This window comes from Aquila chrysaetos, chromosome 21 (genome assembly GCF_900496995.4).
Source record: "Aquila chrysaetos chrysaetos chromosome 21, bAquChr1.4, whole genome shotgun sequence".
In the NCBI taxonomy this organism is placed as follows: Eukaryota; Metazoa; Chordata; class Aves; order Accipitriformes; family Accipitridae; genus Aquila; species Aquila chrysaetos.
In genome coordinates, this window is record NC_044024.1 from 11210776 (window position 1) to 11238621 (window position 27846).

The 27846-nt window shown below is 56.8% G+C and overlaps 1 protein-coding gene across 13 annotated transcripts in view; it reads left to right on the plus strand.

Annotated features, from left to right (window-relative positions):
* DLG3 (discs large MAGUK scaffold protein 3) overlaps positions 1-26062 on the plus strand; it is an 80742-nt gene extending 54680 nt beyond the window's left edge. For 3 of the 13 annotated variants that reach the window (XM_029997372.1, XM_029997367.2, XM_029997369.2), the window contains 13 exons: positions 2567-2723; positions 3190-3292; positions 9210-9324; positions 13134-13310; positions 13985-14060; positions 14645-14744; positions 17693-17734; positions 18461-18511; positions 19324-19425; positions 19606-19778; positions 20349-20458; positions 21435-21526; positions 23316-26062. In XM_029997372.1, the coding sequence (XP_029853232.1) occupies positions 2567-2723; positions 3190-3292; positions 9210-9324; positions 13134-13310; positions 13985-14060; positions 14645-14744; positions 17693-17734; positions 18461-18511; positions 19324-19425; positions 19606-19778; positions 20349-20458; positions 21435-21526; positions 23316-23422 (1405 nt within the window). In that variant the 3' untranslated portion in view covers positions 23423-26062. Of the gene's footprint in view, positions 1-2566; positions 2724-3189; positions 3293-3521; positions 3625-5081; positions 5104-9209; positions 9325-13133; positions 13311-13984; positions 14061-14644; positions 14745-16511; positions 16558-17692; positions 17735-18460; positions 18512-19323; positions 19426-19605; positions 19779-20348; positions 20459-21434; positions 21527-23315 lie in introns of those variants that run through there. The other 10 variants (XM_029997366.1, XM_029997370.2, XM_029997371.2 and 7 more) reach the window with 7 other exon arrangements.
* Positions 26063-27846: the final 1784 nt, after the last annotated feature.

The window sequence follows — 27846 nt, forward strand, 5'->3', positions numbered from 1 at the left end:
AGGATCTATGTCCTGCCTCCTGGGATGAGGATGGAAGCAGAGAGTGCGTGTCATAACTGAGACCTGAAATGTAACTGTCTGGGGCTTCATATCCTCTCCTTGGTTCCTGTAGCGTCTCTCTCTACCTTTCACCAAACCGTCTGGTCCTCATGGATGCTGGGGATGCTTCCCCCAGGCCAAGCTGGGGTGGTCATTGCTGCACTTTGCTTGGGCAGCAGCAAAACCCAAGGGGCAGAGCAAGTTCATCAGCTGGTTGGAGGCAGCATTTGCAGACCCAGAAATCTGACCTATTTCTTCCCCTGGGAGAGCTCTAGCCCCAGGCATAGCTTTGCTGCAGAGGGACTGATGGCTGCCGCCCTCCCAGCCCCCTCACAGCCACCCCAGAGCCAAGCGCTGGTGGCAATCTGAGGACTTGGGGTTGAGCCTTTTTTGACCGCAATGGCATTTCCATGGTGTTTCCCTGGCCTCCTCCTGGTCCTGGTGCATCCCAGCCCTGCACTATGGTCCAGGCAAGTCCTGAGCTCCGCTTAGCTCAAAGCTCAAATGCATCCAAAGGCCATAAGGATAAAGCAGGTATTTTCTGAAGGTCACAAGGTAGATTCAGCCTCTGGCCCATCAGAAATGCATAGCTGGAGTTATGACTCTGCTGTACCTCTCCATCTGAAGGCAAGGGGCTGTGGCAATGCATGGTGTGTGTGCAGCTGCAGGCGTGGGGAGCTGGGCTGCGAATTTGCCCTTGCTTGGGTTCTCCCCTCAGTTGGGGCCATGCTGTCCGTGCCTGCAGGGGCAGGAAGGAGTTAAGTCTGTAGGGTCTAGCAGAGCAAAGGCTGCGTCCTTTCAGTGCTTCTATAAAAAAAAAAACCTGTGTGTGGGTCAGGTAAGCTGACGGCCCTGAAGCCAGCGAGAGGCAAAGACAGGCAGCACAGGCGGGCTGTGGTGCGATGCATTCAGAACATTCCTGCCCCTCACGCCTCCCGGCCAGCGCCGCCAGCAGAGCCTGCCATGCCACAATGTTCACCGTCAATGTCTCATCATCCATGTCCTACAGGGGACAGCCATCCCTGTCCCCTTCCAGGCAGCAGCGAGGCCAGAGGAGCAAGTGTGACCAGAGGTAGGGGACTGGGATGCTGCTGTGCCTGGTGGTAGGCATGGGGACAGGGAGAGGAGCAGTTGGGAGAGCCGGGAGGGTCAGGCTGTGCTGAGCCCAGGGTCTGGACAGGGCAGGAGCCCACCAAGACCTTCTTGCAAGGCATCCTGCACTTCTGTCTGTCCATCTCCTGTTCCTATTGCTCCTTATAAGGTGATTGCCTGAAGCTAAGCGACATTCAGCCCATCAGGACTCCCCCACGGGGAAGGATGGTGGGACACTTTTCCTGGGGTGCTGGCACGTGTCCCTGGAGGTAAATCCTGCCGCCTGCATCCGTGAAAGCATCAAAACCTTCCCCCATCTGCCCAGGTGATGGCCGTGATGCTCTAGGCTGGCCCTGGGGGCTGAATAAGATGTTTTCTTGCAAGAGTGGCCTGGGAGCACACTGCCAGGCTGCAGGGCTTTGTGCTGACTGCTGGGCCAAACTTTATTCCCCTGGGTCCCTGCTCTGCTCATGCCACATGAGCCCCACTCCTTCCCCTGCTGTCGCTGGCAGCCGGGGGGGCCAGCTGGCCCAGCCCCCCCAGTGCCCCAGGGTCCTCTTAGCAGAACTCTGCTGGCATTTTAGGGTCCGCCATGGGTGCTCTCGGACAGTGCCGTGTCTGGGGCTCCAGCATCTCTCCTACTGCACCCCGGAGATCTCCCTCAGCTCCCCGGCAGGCACGGGGTTGATCAGGCTGCTGAGCTCACTGGCAGGTCCTCAGTCATTGTGGTACCTGCTGGAGCACCCGGGATCCAGCCGGTCACCACAGCGGATGCATTGATGGTCCACAGTGTCATGTTGGCTGACAATCACTGCCAGCCTGTGCTAATTGTCTGGCGTCGTTTATTCCTTCTTATTTTAATCCAGTGCTTGAGCTGGGAGCTGCTCTTGTTCCTATCAGACTTCATTTTTTTTTCCAGATGAAAACTGATGCAGGATTTTTGCGATGCTAGGCAGTCTTTCTGCCTTTGCCTGCCTATTGTTTGAGCTGTGAAAGAATTAAGTCATCATCGAAAAATTTAGGACTTCTGTTGAGCCGTGCAGGGCCTGTGGCATGGGGGTGCGTGGGGTTGCAGGCACACTTGCCATGCTGCACGGGTGCAGAGGGGCTGGATCTCCCTCTCCTGGCACGGCCATGCCATCCTTGATGCCCAGGCTTGTGGCATCTGATGCTGCCTCGCAATCCAATGTTTCTGTGCATGATTTCATGGCAGATGCTCTATCTCCATCCATGCTCTGTCTCGTTACTCGTGCAACTGCCCGCACCTCTCCCGGTTTATCAGCGTCCTTGGTGCAGAGGGCTGAGTCACGCCAGGTCGCACTTGGGGTGACTCCAGCCCCGCCAGTGTGCCGGGAAGCCCAGGCACAGCCGACCCTGTCATCAGCTTCGCTGCTCCTCACCCTGATGTCTCCCTGTCCTGTGTCTGTCCTTCCAGGGAGCCGCGGAAAATCATCCTACACAAAGGCTCCACCGGCCTGGGCTTCAACATTGTTGGAGGGGAAGATGGCGAGGGGATCTTCGTGTCCTTCATCCTGGCTGGAGGCCCTGCTGACCTCAGCGGGGAGCTGCGGAGGGGAGACCGCATCCTCTCGGTGAGTCGGCGGGGCCGCCCGCTGTCCCTCCACGGCCTCCCACAGCCCCGGGCGGGCACCCACAGGACACCTGTCCCCTGCCACCCGGGACACGGTTTGGCAGGGTCCAACCCCAGTGCCGGTGTGGACGTGGCCCCTGGGTGCAGCCTGCCCGGTATCTATCCTGTGGTGGAGCGGGGGCCGGCTGGGTCCTTGCCCGCCTGCCGGCGGAGGGCACCCCCGGTACCCGGGCCGGCCGGGGGCGGGTACCGGGGATGCCGTTACTGGAGATGCCGTTACTGGGGGTGTCGGTAGCAGCCGTGGTACTGGGGGCACAGGGGCTGGGTGATGTGGGGCTGAGAGTGTGGGCACCGCGAGTACCGGGACAGGGACAGGGGCAGCGGTGCCGAGGGCCGGGGCGCAGGGCAGACCCGGTGGGTGCGAGCCCCGGTCAGTCCGGTCCAGCAGAGCCGCTCTGTCCCGGCAGGTGAACGGCGTGAACCTCCGCAACGCCACCCACGAGCAGGCGGCGGCGGCGCTGAAGCGGGCGGGGCAGACGGTGACCATCATCGCGCAGTACCGGCCCGAAGGTACCGCCACCGGAACCGGGAACGGGGGCGGGGCCGGGACCGGGATCGGGACCGGGCTGGGGGCGGGGCGTCGCAGGCAGATGAGGGGGCGGGGCGTCAGCTGGCGCGCGGAGCGGGCGGGCCGGGAGGCCGGGGGCGGGGGGCGGCCGGCGAAGCGCCCATTGGCGCGGGGCGGGGCCGGGGGGGGGAGGTGCGGGCGCCGATTGGCCGGCGCGGCAGGAGGGGGGGCGGGCCGGCGGCGTCCCGCCGGTGGTGCCTGCGCGGCTTTGTGTGCGGGCCGGGCGGCTCCGGGGCTGCTGCCGGGGGCGCCGCCGCCCCCCACCGGCCTGCAGGTGAGCGGGGCTCCGCCGACCTCGCCCGCGCCTCCCGGGCCCCCCCGCCCTCTCCGGGCCTGGGCCGGCGGGGGGCCTCGCCGGGAGGGGGGTCGTCTCCGGTGGGGAGGGGGCGGGGGGTGTCTCTTCGCCGGAGGGCGTCGCCAGGAGGCCCCGCCCCGTGGGGTCCCGTGGGCCTTGCTGGTGGGCCCGGGGGCGCTCCGGACGGGGTCGCGGGTGTGGCGACCGCCCTTCGTCCTGGGGGACAGCTCCCTTCCCCCCCATCCCCCAGCGCGGTGGGCTCCGGGGACCCCCCCTGCGACCACCGGGCCCGCGGGGCTGGATCCGAGGCCTCGGTGCTGGGTGCGGGCTCGTCCTCAACTCTGAGCATCCCGCCTGCCGCGCTACCCCGACGACTGCCTTTCCTTAGCGCTGGCCTTTAATTCCCTCGGCAAAGCTGCGGGGGGCTGGTGGTCCCGCGTGGGGCGGCTGGGTCCCGTGCGGGGCAGCCAGTGGCTGTGGGAAGGGAGCTGGCAGCTGCCTGCCGAAACCCTCCCCGGGCTGGCAGGGCCGAAGTGTCACCCGTGGGTTGGAAGGGCGAGCACCGGGGAGGGCATCCCACCAGCAGGCAAGGGGCCGGGAGCTGCTCCCAGGGCTGCTGCCACGCTGTTACCATGTCCCGAGCGGCACCGTGCCGGTGCTGGGATGCAGCAATTCACATCCCCAGATGAAGGTGTCTCTCCTGGGCCCTGCTGTTTTTTTTTCTCCAGCAGCTCTGGTCCTCTCCACTGCCCCTTGCCTGTGCATCGCCTTGTGCCTCCTCAGTGGCATTGCTGGGCAGTGCCCTGCGGGTCCCTGTGCCCGCTGTTTCTCCTCTGTCCCATGGCAGAGGCCATTGGGGTGCAGAGCCGTTAGTGCCGCTCAGGGGCATGCTGTGGGTGTGGGGTTTGTTTGGTTTGGCTTTTTTTTTTTTTTCTTTCTTTCCAGGAAGCACTTAATGTTCTTGTATATCTGGCTCCTTTTGCCACTTGAGATTTGGCAAAGACGCCAACCAAGAGCGGTTCCTAAATGTCAAACAGGACAAAATGTTTTGAAACCCCTTTAGACCAAGGCTGAAATATCGGTACTTTGTAGCCAGTGGCTTTCCAGGTCCGCGATGGCTCCTGGCACATGCAGCCAGCAGCACCTGGCACACGGGCTGCAGCTGTCTGTCCTAGGAGGTAGGGTTGCTGCTCTGAAACGCAGGCTGTTGTACCTTGGGAGTTGACCTCAGCGCTCCAGAGGCTTGAAGGCCTGGGAGCCAAGGAGAAAGCTCTCCCTGGCATGAGCCCCAGGTGTGGGTGAGGCTGGGTCCCCTCCAGGGGATGTGTGCTCCGAAATGTTTGCCTTTTCTATGTGCGTCATGGCTCTGGAAAGAGCAAGAAAGCTGGATCATAGGATGTCCAAAGGAGGAGATGCTGATGGAAGGGGGCTTTGAGAAGTTCCTCTCCGCTCATAGAGGCGGAGGATGGCACGTGTCTCTTGTACATGAGCACAGTAGGGCTTGCCCAGGGGTTGCTGGATGAGTGCATGTGTGCTCTGCATCTGACCTCGCTGCGGCTCCGAGGGAGCAGAGAGGCTGCTTGCGCAGGTCTTGGGGGATGACGTGCCCTCTCTGTGGGGTCCTGCAACCCACTAGGGAGTGGAAAGAATCAAAGACAAAACCAGGGAAAGATAGAAAGAAGGGCTGCCATCCTGCCTTTCTTCTGAGCACCTGCACCTGGTGCAGCGCCTCTGACCACTGCTGCATGCCGTCAATGAGGAGGAGGCTGCTCCCTGTGATGGTACCTTAGAGCTGTTTGTGAGGTCCCTTCCCTTTGAGCACTTCTCCCCCTGACCTTTGCCTGCCGCTGTCACCAGCACTTGCATTTGGCAATTCCCCCTCCTCATGCCCCACACAACAAAGCCCTGATATTCCTCCCCTGAAAATACAAAAACTCACGTGATGGCATTTTTCCGAGCTGGCCGCTCAAAGGGAAGTGACTGGGCCACGCGATCACTTTTAAAAGCCTCCAAGCTTTCCCTGTGGCCATGCTCCCCTCCGCTCCCCTGGGCTTGTGGCACTTGCGCCCTGTGCAAGGAGGTGTCTGTACTTTAACCCCACAGCTGGAAGGTGTGTGGGGTCAGGGCGATAAGATGCCAGGCTGGAGGGGAAGGATGGAGCTGGGGGTAGTTTTTGCAGGTGGCTGGGCTGGAGCCTGTGGCTGAGCATCCCTGGGCTCTGCTGATGGCCTGGCAGAGCCGGCCTAGCCCTGAGCAGGCAGGTTTGCATGCCAGAGAGAGCAGGGCATGGGCACGAGGCTTTATGTGTGCTCCGGGGTTGCTTTCCAATGCAGCTCCCCTCTCTGCCAGCACCTTCTCCCCTTGCACTGTCCCCTGGTGCCCAGAAATCAGCTGCAGACCCACCGTCTTGTTGGTTCCGCTGGTTATATTTGCAGGCACACCACATGAGCATGTGCCAGTGCTGGGGATCCTGGGTGCAGGCAGGCAATCCCTGCCTGATCTTAATGGTCTGCAACCTGTGTGCGCTCAGGCGTGCAGGGCTGTATCTTGCTCCCAGCACTGAGCTCACCCCGTGGTGCAGGATCAGGCCCAGCTCCAGGGGCACCTGCACCCTGGGAAGGAAGAGTGGCAGTAAGGTGGAATGGTGTTTTTATCGAATTGCTGAGTGGGAATAGCAAAAGTCCTGCCCCTCCTGGTGCGTGGTGCAGCACCGCGGTGGCACTTGCTGCAAGAGGTGCCAGGTCACCTGTTGCCTATTTTTCAGTCTTGGTAAGTGTGTCCTGAACATGTCTGGCACCTGGGTCCCGTGGGAATGCCAGGGAGGTGGGCATCAGCCATGGCTCACTTCCCCACTGTGCTGTGGGCAAGCTTCCCGGTGAGTTTTGGCTATGTGGGAGATCTCCTTCCAGGATGCAGAGGCAAGATGGCTATGAGCCAGGGAGCAAAGGCGGGAGTGCTGCTTGCTGGGGGTTATCCACTGGTAATTGTCTCAGAGGATACTCCAGCACGGAGATAAGGGGGGGCCGGTGGCAGCTGGGAGCATCCCGTGCTGGCTCCCGGAGTAACCTTGCCTCCCCTGTGCTGGGAGGGAGGTGGCGGGTTTCCTTTTGGGGCTGGCTGCTCCTCTGGCCTGTGCCCTCCCCCAGACATATTGAGCACAGGTTGGTGGCTCCTTGGGAGACCCGTCCTAGGACGGGACTGTGTTTGCTCTCTGGGGGATAAAGCCAGAGCGGCCCCTGTGCCCTTCAGTTTGCTGCATCCAGCCTGGCTTGTGCTTCTTGTTGTGCCAGTGGGCTTTTCCCAGCCCCTCCAAGCAGTGTGGCCGCTCCAGCAAAATTTGGAAAGTCCCTTTCCATGGAGCGTCCCGGCCGAGGCGGGGGTATTTGAGAGCCCTGCCCTTGGGTTGCATGCAGGGGACACAGTCACTGGCAGCACGGTGGCACCCAAAGGTTGCCCTCCCGACATCCCCACCCTGATGCCAGTGGCGGCTAAACCTGCTTTTGCCTTCTCTGCCTGCCCAGGCCCAGGCAGTGCATCCTCCACACTGGGCTTCTTGTGGAGAAGGGTGTCATGGGAGGGATGCGAGCCTGCATGACGGGGAGCAGCGGTTCTTTTGGTGCAGGGTGTGTGGAGAGTCTGTGCCCCCAGTGGGGTTTGGGACAACTCGACTGGGTTTAGAGGTTGTAGCACCCAGCTCAGCAGCTTTCTGGGGGAAAGAGCCCTTCCACACCAAAGAGGGTTTACAGAGCAGCTGTACCTGCTTCTGACAGATGCTCCTCTGGGATATAAGAGCTCATGGGCATCCTGGGGCAGATGAGTAGCGCCACAGATGCTGTGGTCCACCCCCATGTGGGGTAAGAGGTGTGGAGCAGGATGAAGCTCACCTCCCTCTGCCAGGAGCTCTGTAAAACCTCGGTGCAGGTTGGCAAGTGCAAAAGTGCTGCTTTGGTGTCAGAATTCAGTTTTCTTATAAAATAAACCTTGCCCACACCTGGCTGCTTCTCTGTTTCCCTCTGCTAGCACAAAGGCAGGCAGGGGCTATGGGTGCCCCTCAGCATGGGGCAGGCAGGGTCAGCGGGGGTCTGGTGACCTCCACATTAAGTGACTGACCCTGCCTGGCATGTGACACCTCTTGATGTCCCATGGCAGGGGAAGGGGCCTTGTGTGGAGTTTCTGTGTGCCACTTGGCGGTTTTGGTGTGTATTACCTTTATTTTCAGTCTTTAAGTAAAAATGCATCTTTGGCAGCTGGGTGCGGGAGGGGGATGCCCAGGAGGGTCTGGCTGCAGAGTGAAGAGCTGTAGGGTCAGGAAATGCTGAGCTGCAGCTGCATAACCCCAGCCCCCTGTGCATCTGCACCGAGAGTCGCCTCTCCCTTTGCACAGCGAGGGGCTGGCTCTCAAACGCAGCCTGCAGTGCATTTCTTAGCAGTGTGTTATTCCCGCTACCCCTGTGTGATACCACTCTGTGGGCTAGGCAGCAGCCTGCACAATCCCCTGCACTGCTGGGGCTCCACTCTGCAGTGAGCACTTGCCTCCGCTGCTGAGCTCCAGTTCACACACAAAAAACCCAAACCATATCTGAACTGCTGGGTTGTGGACGAGGCTTTCTAGGTAAGGCTTGCAGTAGAGGTGAGACTGGTCTCCTCTTGCCGGGAGGCAGGGATGTAACTGCAGGGTGTGCCCAGGGGAGAAAATCAAGGGTGCCTGGTGAGAACTGCCGGGGTGGGCTGTGGCCATGCCGGCAGCTTCCCTGGTGCCATGGTGCCACAGTTGCTCACCACCCCTCAAACCTTCCCCGGTCGGCCCTGGGTAAGCAGGGCCAGTGCCTCCACCCTCTGCTTGCCGGCCCGACCTTTACACCCAGCTGAAGGTCGGGCTGGCGCGGCGGCAGGCGCCAGGGTGGCGGCTGCTCCCGTCCAGCTGCCTGGCAGGGAGGTGGCAGTGGCGGCGGCTTTTGGAGGGTCCCCCGGCTCCTCCTGCGGGTGTCTGCCACTGGAGGTAGGAGCAAAAGCCGAATTCCTCCTCCCCACTCCCCTTCTGCGGGCAGGGGCCGTGCTTTGCCTCCCCTTTCTCCATGCCTGCTGGGGAGAGGGGCTCCGCTACCTGCAGAGCGGTGGGTGGGGACCCCCCCATGGCTGCAGTAGTGCCTTGCTGCTCCAGCTGGTGGGTGACAGTCTCCCGGAGGGGCTCGCTCTCTGCACATTTTGAATTGCTCTGTAGGTCCGCGGCTTGTTGCCCTGCCCAGCTGTTCCCTTGCTGAGCTGCAGCTCAGTAGCCCTGGAGGTCTCAACAGCCCTTGCCCAAGCTGCCTGTGCGGGGGTTTGGGAGCAGCTAAGTGCCCTGCCTGCTCCAGATGCCCGCTGGACTCCTGCAGTGTGCTGCAGCCTCTTTGGTTTCATCCTCCCTTGTGTGTAGGGATGGACAGCCTCATGGGCAAGATGCCCCACAGACAGGCTGTCATTGCCTCTCAGCACTTACCAGTTGGGCCCTGCTTGGTGCGGGGTGGGGGCGGGGGTGGCTTGGCGGCAGCTCCTGCCTGCACTGACGACCTCTCTCCCTGCAGAGTACAGCCGCTTCGAGTCAAAGATCCACGACCTGAGAGAGCAGATGATGAACAGCAGCATGAGCTCCGGCTCCGGCTCGCTCCGGACAAGCGAGAAGAGATCTCTCTATGTCCGGTAAGGCTCAGCCTCCCCTGCTGCCCCCTTGCTCCAGGCAGCTGGAGGCAGGCGGGATGGGTATATCCCCACAGGGCGGGATGCAGCGTGGGACGGTTCAGCCTGGGCCGCGCAGCACCTCTGTGGACAGGTGTTTTGGAGGCCAGGGAAGCGAGTGTGATAGATGCATCATGAAGCCCAGAGGGCACATCAGGGACAGCGGTGCTTTTGCACTGGTTCGCCGGGGCTGGGTGCTCTGGCACTTGAGTGTCTCTTTCAAGGGCTGCTCCGCTTGAGAAAGTATTGGTGTCTCTACAGAGCCCTGGGTGGCTGCTGGCCAGACCAACCCACTGGGGACCACTGGGAAACAGGGAAATGCTAGGCACCCAGCGCTGCTTCTGCCCCGGACAGCTCAAGGCAGCATTCAGGATGCTCTCCTTGAACCACTCCCTGTAACAGGCTTCTCCCTATCTCCTCCCGCCATTGCTGTGGCAGGATCTGACTGGAGGGGAGATGAGCTCTTAGGAGGATTATGACTCTGAGCCCTCGACGCACTTTTGCTCCAGAGCCAGGCACGGGGCAGGCAGGGGTTAAGCAGCCATGCAGCTCTAACTGCTTCGAGTCCTGTGCCACCAGGGTAGCCCCTGCTTACTGCCTGCCACAGTGTGAGTGGGGTGACAGCTAATGAGTAATTTTAACTTGGTAATTAAAATAATCCTGTAAATCCTCGCCCTGCACAGCCTGTTGCAGGTGGGGCCTGGCAGGAGCAGGGGATGCTTCTCCTTCCCCGTGGGAAGGATGACAAGGACCAAGGCTGCATCAGCCTCAGCCTGCATCTCCCACTGCATGGCTGCTCCATGCAGAGAGGCTTCAGGCTGTTGCTGGACCCAGTGCAAGCCCAGCCTGGCAGGGGGGGAGAGCTGCAGCTCTGGGTTCCTGCAATTCACACCTTCCTGTGAGGCTCTGCAGACATCTTGCTTGATTTAGCACCTCGGGGCTGTGTAACAAGCTGGGCACTGTGTTGGATAAACATCTACTTGCTAGTCCTGCCCTCACTCCTCTGCTGTCCCATGGACACCCTCGTGGGTAGAGCAGGGTTTAGGCTGAGTCCAGCTGGAGTTGAGCCTGTGAGTCTCCTGTTCCCTGCCTGAATAGGTGGTGCACCTATCAGGGCATGCCTGCGAGCCAAAGAGCTCCCCGCTGCTTCTGGGCTGCTTGTAGCATCTCGCATCTCTTGCTGCATCCCTCCACATGGCTTTGGTGGCCTCTGCGGCACTGTGTCCCCTCACATGCAACCAGGTGGCTTCAGACGGGAGCTGGCCAGTGCCTTGCTGAGAGGGTGATCCCAGGGCAGAGCTTTCCCCCAGCGTGGCCCTTCCCGACCCTCTGTGGCTCTGGTGGCCGCACGCCTGCAAACATGCTTGTGAGAGCTGCCGGGCGTCTGGGCTGCCCCAGCCCTTCTGGGTGGGGTAGTTTCGAGCACAGTTTACCCGAAACCAGCTCAACTGCTGCGCTGTGGACAGGACATCAATTACAGGACTTGCTACCCAACTGCTTGAGTCAGCCCTGTGAGGCTGTGTTGCACCTTGCGTGCTGTCTATAGGGCCGGAACCGGGCACCCGAGTGCCTGCCGGAGCCAATCTGGGGGTGTTTTGGAGCTGCGGCTGTGCAGCATGGGCAGGAGCGAGGCAGGTTTGCGCGCTGCCTTCTGCCTGCCTGCGCTGCTGCAGGGCAAAGTCCGCCGGCACCGGGGCTGTGCCGGGCGGGGATGGGGGTCAGGCAGGCGTTGTGCCTGGGCGCTGGGAGGAGGCCGTGCCGAGTCCCTGGCACTGCTCCCCTGCCCTCCAGCCAAACCATCTGCTGTCCTGGCTGCCCGTGCCTGTGTGCTGCAAGCTGGCCCGGGGACAGAGCAGAGTGACCGTGCTGCCGTGTGGCCCCTGCACGCTGTGCGCCCCGCAGAGCACCCAGCCACGGTGGGCCCAGGGTGCCAACACAGCCAGGGTCTGGTCACCGGGAGCATCGCGTCTTGGGGAAGCAAATGCCTCCTGCCTCTGCTTTGCAGGTGTCCGGCCCTTGCACAAATCTTGCTGTGCCTAACCTGGGATGCCAGTGGCTGCTGCAGGAGGAGGCAGGGAGCTGTGGGGCCAGCGCTGCTCTGCAGGGCAGGGTGCAGGGTGTGGGCAGGGCGCCCTGCAGCCTGCCTCAGTTCGGGAACCGGCCTGACCAGTTCCCTGGGGCCTTAGCTTGTGCTTTGCTCCTGACGGCGCTGGCCTTGCAGGGACCTGCTGGCCGCACGCAGCCTTATCTTTTGGCCAGGAGCTGCCTGTGAGGGTTGCTTTCCTCTGGCCAAAACGCCCTGTGGCGCTTTGCTGCCAGCTCCAGCGTGCCGGGGGCCACGCTTGGGTGCAGAGGGACTGAGCACGAGAGCTGCCCCATCCCCGAGCAAGCTGGGAAAGGGGGAGCAACCTGGTAGCTGGAAGTACCTGGATGCATAGGGCTGCATCGGGTCTCATCCCAAAGAGCCCTCCCTGAGCCACGGGGCAGCCCCTCTTTTCCTCCTCCCCATTTAAGACCAGCTGCCTTGACCCAGTTCCAAGTGACCTGAAAGGTTTCATCACCCGGTCCTCCCCTGGCAGCGCTGGAGCAGGGACTTGGCTGAAGAAGTGCCTTCCCAGCCCTGCTACTCCACCGGGACCTGCTGTGTGGTCCCTTGGCCCTGCCATTTGCACCATGTGCTTTCAGACCCCCTTAGGAGTCCCCACAGTGGAAGGGGGTAATGACGGGGCAGAAGGTGTCTCTCCTGGTTGAGGAAGGCTCATTAGTGCCAGGATTAAACCAGCAGCCAGTGAGTGTTTGTGGTGCCTGGGCTCGTGTCAGGCTGGGGGGTGACCGGGGCCGATGTCCCAGGAGCAAACACAGGGGTTGTGCTGCTGGCATTGGTGCTTTTAGTGACTGTTCCCCTGGTTTGGTGTGTTGCAAAGTGGTTGCAGACATGGTTTGAGATCTGACATTAGTAGAAGGAGTTGCACATGAAGCCACTGAGAGCAGCTTGCGGGTACAGGCTGCAATGCTGTGTGTGATAAAGTGTGCGCAGGAAGGATATTAGCACTCCTAGTTTAAAAAAAAAAAAATCTTTTCTGTAGCTGGTTAGTTTAATATTGAAGATAATTTTAAACTAAATAAACTGTTCTTGGGAAGTATTTAGGAGTCTGAAAAGGATCAGTTGTAGAAGCAGATGCATTCTCATGGGTATTGCAGATGCAATACCCTCAGATGCATTCCTAATTCACAGGCTCCGGACTAACATACCCCTGTACGTAAATAAAGTGCGTGCTCAGTGTCCAATGGTCTCTGCCTGTGCAACTGCTCACCAGTAGTGGGGTCTGATGGAACCTGTCCCACTCCTTGGCCTCGCAGCCGCTGGGGAGGGATGATGGGGAGTAGCCCTGCACCCCAGCTCCCCACTGCCCTCCTATACGCTGCTGCTTTCTTGAGGCTGCATGAGCTCCACCTGCTCGCTAACCACAGCCGCCTTCAATGTGTCTGTGGTTCACGTGTCTCTCGCAGCTAAGGTCAAGAGCGAGTTGGTTTGGTCCAGCACTGTTATTCCTGCGTTGCACGCTTCAGGGCTTGTGCTGAGCTTGCCAGTGGGACGGGTGTGCTGGTGGCTGCACAGTGCCACTCGCCTCATCAGGAGGCTTCCCCAAAGCTTGGGCTTAAATCCTTTAAGGTATGAAGGTGGCAGTGCTGCAGGAGGTTGGCAGTGCTGCTGTTCTTGCTGCCTGGCCGTGCTCAGGGAAGGCGTCACTCCTCTCTCTGCTCCTCTGCAGAGCCCTGTTTGACTACGACCGGACCCGGGACAGTTGCTTGCCCAGCCAGGGGCTCAGCTTCTCCTACGGGGACATCCTGCATGTTATCAACGCCTCCGACGATGAGTGGTGGCAAGCCAGGCTTGTCACACCCCACGGCGAGAGTGAGCAGATCGGGGTCATACCCAGCAAGAAAAGGTGAGTGTCCATCAGCAGGAGCTGTCACACGTGGTGCCTCCTGGAGCTCCCCAGCCTCCGCGAGCCCTGCAGCTCAGAGTGGGATCTCCCTGTGGTCCCAGCCCACCAGCTCCTCTGTGGCTCTGCAGCATGAAGGGTAACCTGGTTGCAAGCTGGGGCTGTGTGTGGGTCTCCTTGGGGAGATGTTCTTCAAAGCTGGGTGAGACTCCAGGTGAGGAGAGGAGCACTTGGCCCCCTCTGTGGTTCCTGTGGGGATGGAAAGCTAGTGTTAGCCAGCCTGGGGCTCCAAGTGAGAGCAGAGTCATAGCAGTGACTGTGGGCTGCTCCCTGTGTCCTCTGACAGCCTGCCCAGCTCTGTGAGCCAGGTCCCATGAGATGGGAAGTTACAGGGAGCAGAGGAGCTGGCTGCCACTGGGCTGGCTCTGCAGACCTGAAGGCAATCTCTGTTCTCCATCCCACCCCTCCCAGGAAGGCTGGCTTGTCCCCTCTCCCACCCCTGCAGACACTGGCTTTGGCCAGACACCGGGCAGGTGGCTCCACCTCCATCCCTCTCTGGGAAGGAGCTGCCCTCTGCCAATGGGGCCACCACCCAAGGGTGCACGGAGCCACATGGGTGGCACGGAGGGTGCACGCATGGGACTAGCTGCTCTTTCTCCCCTTTAACTTCCGATCAGGGTGGAAAAGAAGGAGAGAGCGCGGTTGAAAACAGTGAAGTTCCACGCCAGGACTGGCATGATTGAGTCCAACAGGGTAAGTGCTGAGCTGGGGCTCAGCGGGGTGCCCGGAGCCAGTAGCTAGCGGGGGCAGGATGAATCCCAGCAGCCAGAGCTGCCAGTGGGGCGGCTGGAGCAACGCCAAAGCAAAGAACAGTGTGACTGGACCTGCCCCAGGCCCGGATCTGCTCAGCACGTATCCTCTGTGACTGTGCAAGGGGAGAGCAGAGGCGCCTGGGATGGTGTGAAAGTGCTGGGGAAGGACCCCTGGTTGGAGTGGTGGGGGAGCAGAGCACGTCCCACCAAGGTCTGTGGCTGGGAGTGGACTGCAGGCAGCTTATGCGGGTGAAGGCAGCTGCCCTCACCCCTCGTGCGGAGCACTTAGCAAGCGGACAAGGAAAGGACCTCTACCCCTGCAGAGCTGCTGATTGCCCTGTCAGCTTCCCAACATCCCTACCACATTTTTCTCCATGCTTAATTTTTTTCCTGCATTACAGTTTTCATGTAATCTCCATGATTTCATTTGAGGGTAACTGCCCTGACACAGCTCCTCATTGCCTCTTCATTTTAATTTTTCCCACATGTTTTTTCTGTCCTCCCTTCCATCTCCATGTTCTTCAGTCGATCAAAACGAAACGTAAAAAGAGTTTCCGCCTCTCTCGAAAGTTTCCATTTTACAAGAGCAAAGAGAACCTGGCCCAGGAGAGCAGCGGACAGGAACGTAAGTAGTAGCTGGCCAGAGGGGGCAAGCGTGCGACCCTCAGGTCCCCTGCCTTGGGGGGAGAGGTTCAGCACGTTTCCATAGACAGAGGTCCTGGCATCTGCCCGTGTTTGGGTCTGTGCTCCACAGTTGTGCCAGCAGCTAGGGAGAAACTAGAGCTTGAAATGAAAGCAATGGCTGCGGGCTGGCGCTCTCTTTCTCTCTCATGTTCAATGTCTTCATCCTTTCATCCAACTTTACACCTGCCTGACCTCCTGTTCTGTCTCCCCCTGCTCTCTCCCCTCTGCTGCGGGCTTTGCTCCCTCCCTCCGCCTGCCAAGGGCTGCTCCCCTCCAAGCGAGGGGCTGGCCACCTCCTGCAGAGCTTGTCCTGTCCCCATGAGGGCTGACAGGCTGGGGAGGTCCCAGCTGCCCTCCCAATCTCCCCTAGAAGTGACTCACAGCTACGTATTCCCGTCCGAGAGCCCTTCCTGTGGGTTAAACCCTGTGGGCCTGGGGGAGCCATGCCCTCACTGGTGAAGGAGCTGCCCACCCGTGACTGAGGCACATCTTTGGTAGCTGGCTGCAGGCACTGGGGGGTCCCCAGCTCTCACCTGGCGGCACCCTGGGTCTCCCAGTAAAGGCAGGGCATTCAGCTTGTTGCCCCAAATCCTGATGTGGGCAGCACTGGAGCTGCTCGCCAAACCCAGCCCCTTCTCCTTCCAGTTGCTAAATTGCATCCACTCCTTCAGCAAGTGTCCAGACAGATAGCCGCAGTCCTCGCACCTTGGGGAGGAGGAGGTGGGAAGGCAGAGCAGTGTCTCTGCCCCGGTGCCAGCGCAGCGAGCGCATCCCCTCCCCTCCGGTCACTGTCCTGGGCATGATGCAGAGGCAGGAGGTTGATGCTGGGCTGCTCCAGGGGTTGCCCACATCCCTCTGCTGCCCATGCCAGGCTGGCGCTGGCTTCCAGTGCGCTTAGCAGCCAGCACAAGCCTCTGGCCTGCAGTAAAGGTTAAATCTGTGTGTCTGGGTATCTCTCATAGTGCCTGGATGTGGCTGGGGTCCAATCAGCTCCATGCTGGAGCTGGGGGCTCACTGCGACACTGCTCTCGGCCAGCCCTGCAGCACAGTGATGTACGGCATGGGGATGGGGCAGGCAACGCTCTTTGCCAGCCCGTGTCACAGACCTGCAGCCAGCTCCCTCCCTGTGCTCTGCCACTGTCCATCCCAGCTTGCAGTGGCGGGTCCTTCCCCCATGTTTCCACAGCCCATGCAAGCACTGGGGCATGGACAGCTAACACATGCAGGTGGGGAAAAATGTGCCCCCCTGCTGCGTGTTAAGAGGACTGGCTGTGCTGTGTTTGCCCTCAGAGCGGCCGGGCTGTTCCAGGGGAGTGCAGAGCCACTGTGCCCTGCCAGTACAGCCCATGAGGCATCATGGAGAAACACCTCAGCACCGCTTGCCAGCAGCTTGGGGCTGCAACCGCTCGGTGCCAGCAGACACTGCTGTGGTCACCCTGCTGTCCCCAGACCCAGGGTGTCCTTTGGGGGCTCTTTGGCAGAGAGGATGAGCTTGGTGGGGGTTCCAGCCACACAAGGTGAGATGTTGGCAGTGGGCTGATGGCATCAGCTCTGAAAACATTTAACCTCACTTGCAGTTGCAGCTCTGGGCCGTTCTGCACTCCTGTCACTAATGCTGGTCTGGCTCTGTCTCCCCCATCCCTCTGACTGCCCTCTCCCGCGCTCTCTTCTCTCCCCCTCTCCCTCTTCTCGCTGTCTGTGAAATCAGGACTTCCCTGGGTTAAGTGACGATTATTATGGAGCAAAGAACCTGAGTAAGTCGAATTTCAATGCACATTGTTCACTTTCCGTCGCTGGCATGCCTGGTGGTGCCGGGGGAACAGCCGGGCTCCAGCCGGGGCAGCTGCGCTTCTCTGGGTGCGGGGAAGGAGGAGCCCCACGGGCGCTGCTCCTCTGCCGGGGAATGTCGTGTCTGCCGGCAGAGGCTGCTGGGCTTGAGGAGGTGCTGCTGCTGCACGTGGGAGGGAACGGCGGAGTTTGCTTGGGGATGTTGGTCGTGCCCTAAGTGCGCCTAGCTGAGGGCTGCCTGCCGCACCTGGGGTGAGCTGCACCTCCTCATCCTCCTCTCCCTCCTGCTCCTAGCTGAGCTGGCTGCTGGTTTAGTGCTCAGAGACTTGGAGCCACTGCCGGTGTGGGTGGGAGGTGGCCATGACCATGATGGGTCTGCTCTGAGTGGGGTGGGTGACAGCGTTTTGAAGTGTTGCCACCTTCCTCTGGGGCACCATGTACCCAGAGCTGCAAAACAATGATGGCAGGAGCCCCTCAGCCCTCCCAGCTGGGTGTGAGACGTCCGCCAAGCTGCGCAGCCCCCTGACCGGTGCAGAGCCCGACCGGGCGCAGGCAGCAGCCACCAGCGAGCCTCTGTGAGGCGGTTGCAGCACTGGGATCAGCCTGAGCAAGCAAAGCCCCAAACTCTGTCCCATCCTGTCACTGTCTTGTCTCTGTGAGTCTGACCCCCATCCCCAGAGACAGGGTCCCCCATCCCAGTGCCAGCATTGAGCCGTGCCCTCCCCTGCCCCCCATGTGCATGCTGCACCCGTTCCTCCTGCCAGCACCCTCCTCCCCATGCACTCCACCTTCGCTCCCTCGGCCTGGGAAGCCCAGCACCTGCACGTCTGCCCATGCTTGCCAGGCAGCCCCCTCCTGGCACCCCTGCCTTCCCCAGAGTAGCCAAGCATCCCCCTGCACGTCCCTGGTTTCCCAGCAAAGGGTGAGAGATGCTGCCCTGCCCATGCAGCACAGGCTCGTCCCAGCAGGTGCTGGGCCGTGGGTTTTTTGGGAGGCTGGTGCTACCCTGCCCTGGGTCAGTAGCGCTGGGTGACAGCTGGGCTGCCCCTGTGCCTTCCACCCGTGCCCCTTCTGAAGGGGGTCTCTCTGGTTGCTTTGCAGAGGGCGTGACATCAAACACCAGTGACAGCGAGAGCAGTTCCAGTAAGTGTGTGTCTCGCCTGCTGTCCCACCCCTGTGCATATGTGTATGTGTGTGCATGTTTTGGCACTTCCATCTTGTCTTGTCCTGGTGGTGGTTCTGTTCAGAGATTGGTCTTTCCTGCTGGTGAGACCAAGATGCTGCTGCTCCCCCCTCAGGGCCGGGGGGAGCAGGGCCTGGGGGGCAGGAGTGAGCCTGCCTGCTTCCCTGCTCTGTCCTGGCTGCAGGGCTCTGCTCCAAGGCTGGGTTGTGGGTTCCCAGTCCATGGTGGTCCCCCATCCTGAGTACCTGCTGCAGGAAGCAATGAGCCAAGGCCGGGTCTGTAGCATAGGTGGCTCTTGAAGCCCAAGCCTGTACAAGAACATGAGGGTCCAGCTGCAGCAAATGCTCCCTTTATCCCCAGCGGGGCCTCTAAATATCTGCAGCACGTCCGCTGTCCACCCTGCAGGGAGGACAGTGTGTCCCAGTGGGCCCTGAGCCTGCAGTAGCAGGGAGGGAAAGAGGAGGCTTGACCCAGAGCTGGGACATGAATAATTAATGATGTGGATCAAGGGCTGGTAACTGTATGCCTGTCACACTCAGTGTCAGCTGGCGGAGTGACGGGGGCAGCCTGGAGGTGTCCCCAGGGCTGCGGGAGGCTGGCAGGGGCAGGAGCTAGCTCCTTGCGAGTGTGGAGGGGCTGGGAAGCTGCTGCGAGCGCTCACCTGCCTCTCCCTGGCTTTGTTGCAGAAGGACAAGAGGACACCATCCTGTCGTATGAGCCGGTGACGCGGCAAGAAAGTAAGTCCTGGCACTGAGCTGGTCTGTGCCCACTCCAGTGTGGGCACCTGTGTCCTTGGCACAGCCAGGGTGACCGGTGCGACCTCCTCCCCTTCTCTGCCGTACCAGCATGATGCCGGTTGAACACAAGTGGAGTTTCTTGTCTGTTGCGTGCAACAGGGGAGCTAGGCGTGCACGCCGCCTTGCAGGGCTTTCCCTGGCCTTGGTCACCCCTTTTTAATCAACAGAAAAGACTTGTGACCTGGTCTGCAAGACCAAGGGAGAGAACCAGAGTTAAAACCGAGCTGGGCTTTAGTCCCCAGCTGAGGACAGCATTATCCCTCCCTGCCTCTGGCCAGGTCCCTGATGCAGAGCAACCCCCGCCCCAGCCCTCAGCATTTAACCCTGCCTGATGCTCAATCTTTGCAGAACCTTTCACAGGCTGAATAGTCCCAGCCTTGGTGGTCTCCGCTTGCCAGAAGCTGGATCAGAGTCTTAGGCTTCTGTCACTCCCCCAGCTTTGTGGCATCCTTGCCCAGCTGTCCCGGTTGTCTGGTTCCTGCCCTGAGCAGGGGAGCATCTTTGCTGATCCGTGACTCTGGAGACCTGCAGCACCTTCCCCAGGGCTGCGCAGATGGTTTGGGTCAGATGGGAAGGAGATGTCAACTGTTACCAGGAAGAGATAAAGTCATGTGGAGGAGGCACCTTTGGGTGCCCATGTGAGCAGGAGCACCCACTGCCAGCAGGACGAGGGCAGTCTGATGACAAAAGTGGCAGTAGGGTCAGCTGCCCACAACGCAGACGGGGCCTCAGGTAGTGCCTCTTGTTTGCAGTTCACTATGCGAGGCCGGTGATCATCCTGGGGCCAACAAAGGACCGAATTAACGATGACCTCATCTCCGAATTCCCACACAAGTTTGGTTCCTGCGTGCCCCGTAAGTCCCAGCTGGCACTCGATGCCTTTGCTGGAGGGAGGGGAAAGTGGTGGCCCTGCTACTTGCAGGGTCTAGCCCATGGCATGGGGATGGGGCTGGGAGCACGGGTGGGTTTTCTCCCTCCCAGGAGGTTTGGCATACAGCGCTCTGGGTTGGCTCATGATGCCCGCTCTCCTCCAGACACTACCAGGCCTCGGCGTGAGAACGAGGTGGACGGACAAGACTACCACTTCGTCGTATCCCGTGAACAGATGGAGAAAGACATCCAGGACAACAAGTTCATAGAGGCTGGGCAGTTCAATGACAATCTCTATGGGACCAGCATTCAGTCAGTGCGGGCAGTGGCAGAGAGGGTGAGTGTCAGGTGGCATTCCTTGGACTGGGACACATCCAGCCCAAACCTGGACGCATTCAGCAGTTCCCCTCCTCTCCCTGTGTTGTTAACAAAGGGCTGTAACCACGCTAAGCAAGCGTGGCGTGAGCCTCTCCTCCCTCCAAAGTCCTGCCAAGCCATGCGGCTGCTTTTCTCAGCCACATTACTCCACCTCAGTGTCGTACCTCTGTCATCCAAGCTCTACCCGAAAGCCTGGCACTGGTGGCACCACCCTGGTGCTCGGGAGCTCTCAGGGCAAAGGTGCCCGGCTGCCCTCCTCGAAGCAGTGGCATTTCCTCTGCAGGAGTACTGGAGTGTACCGATGGCTTGTAAATTGTTTCACATGTTCAGAGAAAGATTCGGTCCCTTTGCATTGCTGCTGTCCTGCCCTAAGCAGGCGGGAACATAAGGCCACTGGGAGTTGGCTTGTGTCTCAGGACTGCTGTTTCAGCTCTGTGGCTCTTCTCTTTTGTAAGCACATCTGTATGAGCAAGCTGTTTTCTTCACAGAGTAGACTGGGTAGGTCTGATCCCGATCATCTCCTTTCCAGGGGAAACACTGCATCCTGGATGTGTCTGGCAACGCTATCAAGAGGTTGCAACAAGCACAACTTTATCCCATTGCCATTTTCATCAAACCAAAATCCATTGAAGCTCTCATGTAAGTGCAACGCCATGTTCTGTGCCTCTCCAGGGTGAGCAGCTCTGGCATGTTGGGGGTTTTTATGTGTGCTGCCTCTGCTTTTCAGAAAGCAGCAGAGGTTGCTGCAGGTGCTGAAGTCCCTTGTTAAGAGAAGGTGGGCCCATTGCTGTCTGTGTAGTGTCCCTCCACGTCTAATGCCATGGTGCATCCAGGTTCCATGGATTGCTCTGGCTTAAAGCCCTTCATTCACCCCAAAGAGTGTTATCCGTGGGAAATCTAAAAATGCTCCCAAATGTGCCTGATGTATCCTGCTCACCTGGGCCCTGAGTCCAGGCAGGAGAGCTGCTGACAGCCTGTAGCAGTGGAACACAGCTGGATGGTGGCTGAGCCTGGGGAGCCGGGAGGAGATGTTTCCTGTGTGCCTAAGGGGGACCTTCTGCTTGTCCTGTTGCTCCTGGCCCTGGGGAGCACAGGCTGGAAAGGAGATAGCTTGCATCTCTTCCAAGCAGCGATAGAGAATATTGTCTCTGAGGAGATTCAGTAGCTCAGATGGACTCTGAGATCAGAAGAGACTCTGCTGGCACTGAGGGGACTGGGAAAACCCCTTCTCAAGCCAGAAGGGGTCGAATTGCTTATTTGAGTGTTGTATAAAGATGAGGGAACCTAGGCAAGGAGGGTGGTGACAGACTCTGGAAAAGCAGGGAGAATTCTGCAGTGGTCTTGCAAATTCGGAGGATTGTCTGGATTTGAGTCCACCTCTGTGCTATGGTGAAGAGGGTGGGGATGGTGATGGGAAGAACTGTTGGGAGTTGAGATGAAGTACCAAGGCAGCAAAGAGCATGTGGGGAAGGGTCCTGCCTTTGAGAGCCTGGTCCTGCACAGCTTCCATTCCTGGTGTGCAGAGGCTTCCCAGGCACCCTGGCTCCGTGGGCTATTTTTGCTTCTGCTCATTGCTAAGAAAAAGAGCTAAGTTTCTATTTTTTGTCCACGGCAGGGAGATGAACCGGAGACAGACATACGAACAGGCCAACAAGGTCTTTGACAAAGCCATGAAACTCGAGCAAGAGTTTGGAGAGTATTTTACAGGTGAGTGTCCTGAGCAGGCTTGTATCTGATTTATTTTATTTTTCTCACTGGCAGCTGTGACCTCTCTGCCAGCACTGTCTTACTGCAGGGTCATGGGAAAATGTCCAGCTTCATCAAAGCAAAGAAGAAATGGCACTTTGCCAGCAGGGCTCTGCAAAGGGACTGCTCCAAGATCAGTGGATAAGAGTAAACCAGCTCTAGAGAAGGAGACAAGCTGTCAGGCAGGATTTTCAGAGTTTGTGAAAGGTTATCGCCAACTTTAATAATAAAAAAAAGAAAAAATCCCCAGGCAGGGGAAGCATAGCATAGATTCAGGGTGCTACAAGGCTACAGGAAATAAAACTCCCTGCATGGGGGAAAGGAGAGCATTTTCAAAAAGAGAAAAGAGTCATTTTAAAGAGGAATGATAAAAAATTAGTGACCTAAATGGTGGAGACTGTCCTGAGTTATTACAAAACATCTCCCAAAAAAAGACTGGAAGTTTGGCTGGCTTCCTAAGTAGTCTTTGCTGAAGATCCAGTCAGGGGCTGCCTGGCACTTTGTGCCTGCAGAGATGAGCTGCTCATGACACAGGCATCCTTGTGCATTAAGGAACTAATGTTTGTAACATGATTAAGTCTGGAAAATCATGGGCATGTGAAGAGGCAGAGAAGCTGCCTCTAACTTTCCTCTAACTTTCTTCTGAAGTTGAGGATTGACAATCCTGCCAAAGCCCGTATTACCCACCTAACAGCTATTGCGAAAAATCCCAAGCAGAACATTTTCCAAAAATGGACCTCAGCTGAGCAGATGCATGGGTACAAACAGGGTAAAAGCTTTCCCCAGACCTCCTGTCCCAGGCAGCAGTTCCAGAGCTGCCGGTTGCTCTTCCAGGAAGAGCGCAAAGGAAGCGCATGCCACAATTTTGCCAGACCCTCGGCATGCCATCGTGCACTTGGACGGTGAATTTGAAGTTGACCTGGGGAAGGAACGCTCTTGGCTAAAACCGGTTGTTGAAAGAAGTGGGCAATGGGCAGAGAGATGGTCGCTGTAGCACGTTCTGTGCCAGGAGCTTACAATGAGGGAACAGAGATGCTGGAGGATGGTCCTGGCTGGGCTACAGAGGCAGGCTGAGTTACCAGAAAGCTTTGGCCCTCCATGTGCATCTTCCCCCGCAATGTAGGAAGCACAGTGAAGTGCTTCGTGTTGTGTCCATGTCCGTACTAAGCAGCGAGACTGTCACTTGTCTTCGGGCAAGAGTTACTGCTGGGAACGACAGCCATAAGCTGGCCTTCTCCAGCCTGATGGTGCTGCGATTCCCACTCCGCAGCAGAGGAAGCAATAAACATGAGGAGCCCTCAGCAGCTGACCAGAGGGGATGGACAAATCCGGCACCTTGGGGTACGTGCTCAGTGCACACTGGCTAATCTCTGAGGCCCTCCCGTTCACCGCGGCGGAGTAGCTGCAGTGCCGGGGCCAGCTGCCCACAGCCTCAGCGTGGTGGTGTGACACAGTTTGCAAAGCTGATTAGCAGCCCATTGTGGAGAACCTGGCCGGCACTTCATACGCCTGAGGAGCTCTGCCAGCTCGGGATCAGCTCTTGCTAATCTCCTTGGACACACTGGGTTAACCCTCTGTGTCATCATGTGCCTGTTACAGCTCCTTTGACACAGGTTGTCTCGTTCGTTAATTGTTGGCCATGCCACATCGGCCCCTTTGGTGCAGAGTGAAGGCCTTTCCCATAGCTTGTGGTGAGGAAGGCACAGCGCTGCCTGATGCTCAGGGTCTTGCTTGTTCTCTCCTCTTCCAGCCATCGTACAAGGAGACTCTCTTGAAGAGATTTACAGCAAAATCAAACAGATCATTGAGGACCAGTCCGGGCACTACATCTGGGTCCCGTCCCCAGAGAAACTCTGAAGATGTCCCCCACCTGCTTCCCTGTGAGCAGAAGATCTCTGAAGTCCCACCCCACCCAAGCCCTCTGCCCGAAGGGGGAGGGATATGAAAACTATTCCTGCCCCCTTTTTTAGATCGTCGCAAAATTGAGTTTTCTAGTCCTGTTTCTTTTGTTGGGATGAACTCATCTCATTCATCACGTGACTGTTCCCACCGTTCCTGCATGGACCTTCCCACTGCTCCATTAGAGACAGATGAGAACCCATTCAAGGTCGTTTTTTATTATTATTATTATTATTATATTATTATTATTATTATTAACTAAACCAAGAATCAAGATGGGAGGAGGTGGCTAAGGACTAACATAAGAAACAAGTGAAACAATGGACTCTGAGCACATGAGCTAGTATCAGAGCTCCAGGGGCATTTTTCCAAGTGTGACTGTCTAGCAGCTCTGAACAGTGTGACAGAAAGGCAGTAGAAAGCATTTTATTTATCTGTATATGTAATTTATATATAATATAGAGAGAGATATTATATATATATTATATATATATATATGTGTATGTGGACTAGGAAACCTGAGGGACCTCTCTCAAAAGGTATTGTATTATTGCAAGGATCTTTCAGTTTCTCTGTCCCAACCGCTGGGCGTAGGGAGTCCACTTGGGCAGGAAGAGCTCAAAACGGTACCAGGTGCTTCGGAAGCGTCTCCTGTTGGGGCCAGCCTCCTGCCAGCTGCCCCAGGCCTATGAGGCAGAGCAGAGACTGGTACACTGCCTGTGCAGAAGGGACCAGAGGTCCAGAGTAACACAGCAAGGAGCAGCAGCTGATCTGAGTGAGGCTGGAGACAGACTGAGCAGGAGGCTGCAGAGCAAGAGAATGGATGATACTACATATTAAATTGCACATTGTTTTACACACCACCTTATGTGTTTGCATGAGAGGTTTCCTTTTGGTTCTATTTTTTTAAGCTGATTTTAAACCAAAACCATATTGTGTTGCTGTGTTGGCTTTTTTTTTTTTCATAATCCCATTTTTCTCTTGTTAATAATGAACTGAATGGGTATAAAATCCAGTTTTTTAACTTATTTTTTAAGCTGGCTCTATTGTAAATAGAATCTAGATCTGCAGTGTTTAGTTAAGAAATACTCTACCGGTCACATGGAACAAATGTACTTGCTGACCTGTGTTGCTGTGGAAAACTTGGGACATTGGGCTGGCCTGGTACCTGTGGGCGCAGGTGAAATGACCCATTTTAGCTTGCGGCAGCACGCTGGCATTCCTTTCTGCGTTAGCCACTGGCAGGAAAAGCCCCACGCTGTGCCTTGGATGGACACTCACACTTTTCCAAATCAGTAACAGAACTGAAGAACTTCCTCCCTCTCTTCCCTGCTCCATGCCAAATTCCTGGCTCTGGTGCATGCAGGTGGTGGTGGTGGCCTTCCCAGTGGAAGGGCCATCCTTCCAGCCCAGCAGGGACGTCGCCTGCTGCTCTGGGAGCTGGGGCTTGGCAGGTGAATGGGTGGTCGCCTCGCCTGGTTCTGTCTCTGACATCTCTGCATAAATCCTCTTTCTGAAACTGGGCTCTGCTCCCTCTCTCAAGGCCACCTTAGAAAAGCAAATTGGGTGTGCTGTGCTCGCAGGTCTGTGGGGCGGGGGGATGCAGAGTTGCACCCATCTGCTGTGCACTGGGATTTTTCAAGTGAGGCGACCATTGCTGCTGAGACAGTTGGCCCTAAGCTGAGAAATGTCTTTGAGGACACTTTGGCTTCCATGCATGAATGGGGCTCCATCATGGGAACAGAGCCTTGTGTGAAGCTGGGGGGGAACTTGCACAGCCTTTGAGAAGGAGCTATGTTGCTGGGTACTCATAATACAGGTAGCAGAGCGCTCCCACCTTACAAAGACTTGGTGAATGCTGTTTCTCGGACACAGTGCCAAGCACCAGAAGAAAGGAGGTCACCATACGAGCACGAGCAGGTAAGTCTTGGCCCATTCTCTCTCCCCTATTTTATAGGGGTAAGTGAACGTGCGGGGTGCTGGTCCCCTTTCCTGAAGGTAACGGTTATCAGTATGTCAGTCAGTACATGGTGCGCACAGGCCCCGGTTTTCAGTGTGAACGAGAACTGCTGTAAGACTGTACATGTACTGTCTGGTGAGAAGCTGTCTTTACTCATCCTGCATCACAAGGAGCCCTGCGAGAACCGAGCAGCTTCCTGGGACAGAAAGTGCTGCAGAAGAGATGCAGCTGCTAGTGCAGTGGAGGGCAGGAAGGATTCTGCTGTCAGTGGGACTGACCCTAAAGGAGTGAACTTTGGCAATGGATTCCCGTTCGGCATCTAGCCCCCTGCCCCGCTGGTCCTGCTCTGGCTGCTATAAACAGCAGTCCCTGGAGAAGTGGAGTAAGTGAAACAGAAGTCCTTAAGATGCTAGTCACACTGTTCCTGTCTCTCTCTTTTTTTTTTCTTTTTTCTTTTTTTTCTTTTTTTTTTTTCCCCCCTAATAGCCTGTCTCCCTCTCATCAAGTCACATGGAGAAAAAGATGATGTACTCCATGGCATAGCTGACAGTATCGAATCGATCATGACAACACTAGTTGATTACCAGTGTTTCTTCCAAGGAGACATATATTTTTAATAAACAGAGAGTTGCAAAGAACCCTGGCTTTGAGACCTTCTTGTAGAGTCCTTCATTGTGTGCTAGATCTGGTATTTTTGGCACTGATCTTAGCAACTATTGATATGGTCTCTCCAAAGCAAACTTAAGTGTTGACGGTGGTTTTAAAAAACAGAAAAAAATTGCTTTTTTTAGTATAAGGTGGTCACTGAGAACTTGCCTAAAAAAAAAAAAAAAAGTAAATAAAAAAAAAAAAAAGAAGAAGAAGAAAGGAAGTGGGCTTTACAGCTGTAACCAGGCCACTGAAAAGCTCTTTTGGTTGGATTGTTGTAACACAGGTTGACTCTGCTCCGATGACTTGACACCATAAATGTATTTTGGGTCACACTTTGAATTGTGGGGAGTTTGCTTTACACATGCTGATGAAATAATAGGGTTTACACGCTGCTACATAATTATTCCTGTATTAGATATAAAGCCAGTAAAGTAAATACCTAGTCCGGCTAATACAGAATATCTTTTTACAGTTTAACATGCTGTTTAGACATCAGAGAGAAGAAAGTTGTAAAGACAACTAGTATCTTCATCTAGTACCTTTAAGCGCAGAGATCAGGAGTGTTCACTGGAAGACAAATGTGGTTCATGGGGTATTATTATACATTCCTGCCTGAATCTGCTTTGTCATTTAGCTGAGCTAATTGAAAGGCGAGAGGCTTTTGGATTTTAAATCTTGAATGGGTTTTTTCCTTTCAAACTGCACACAAGAAGTGAGATTTCAGGGGAACAGGGGTGTTGTACTGAGCATGGACATAGAGTTTGCAATCAGTTCACAGTTTATGAAGCTCATTGGACAAATAAAACACAGTTTAAAAACTCCTTTAACTGATCAGATCAACAGTCTTGTAGTGGTGGTTGTCCATAAAACACTGGAAGATTAAACAGTTGCTAAGCAGACCTGATGCTAGCATTACCACTCCCAAAAAACAGTTTCCTTACGTAGTGATGGATTTGGAATGATGAAGTTGATCTAAAGCATCACAGGAACGTTGTCCATTAATGGCTGCCACAGTAGCTGCCAGGCTTTTCTCTCCAGTCCGCAGAGTTAGTTCCAGTAACTCCAAGTTGCAGTACGTGGATCTGCAGACATTCCTCCCTAGACAATCCATGATGTGTCCTGAGCTGATGTGTCATCTTGATCTGCTCTGACAGTGAAACGTTAAGGTTCCAGTGGGGAGAGGAATGTGGGGTTATGTTCTCAAATAGATCATGCGACTCCTGTAAGGTGGAGAAAACCACTGGAAGAGTAACCCACATGCTAAGAGAATGAGGGTGCCATGAAGGGAAAGAAAAACTTGCTCTTTTGAAGCTTTTTAACGAGCTATTTTTCTGGCTAAGGACAAATTGCTCTACCTACCAGGACTTTGCTAATGTCCTGGACCATACAATAGCAGAGCATTGTCCTGGTAATGGTCCTGTCTCACTGTGAAACGGGGGTGGGGTGGTTCTTTTCTCTCCCAAGATGTCCTGCTACAGATGCCTACAACAGGCATGAAACTAATCTGCCCTAAGACACTTCTAGAAAATTAGACCATATGCTGCTTGTACTATAGAGAAACATGTCTATGCTTCTGTGTGCAGCTCTGGTTAGTTAACTGTCTTGGTCCTTGTTAAGCAGGTGAGCATGGGATCTGTGAGGCTACTGGAAGAGGTGTTTAAAAAGACTTTAATAGTTTTCTCAAAAATTTTCTCCCCATTGGTGCCTGAGATGCAGGCACCTGGGTAGCTGTCTTAGATACAGCTTTTCTTGCTAATGATGTTTGGCAGCA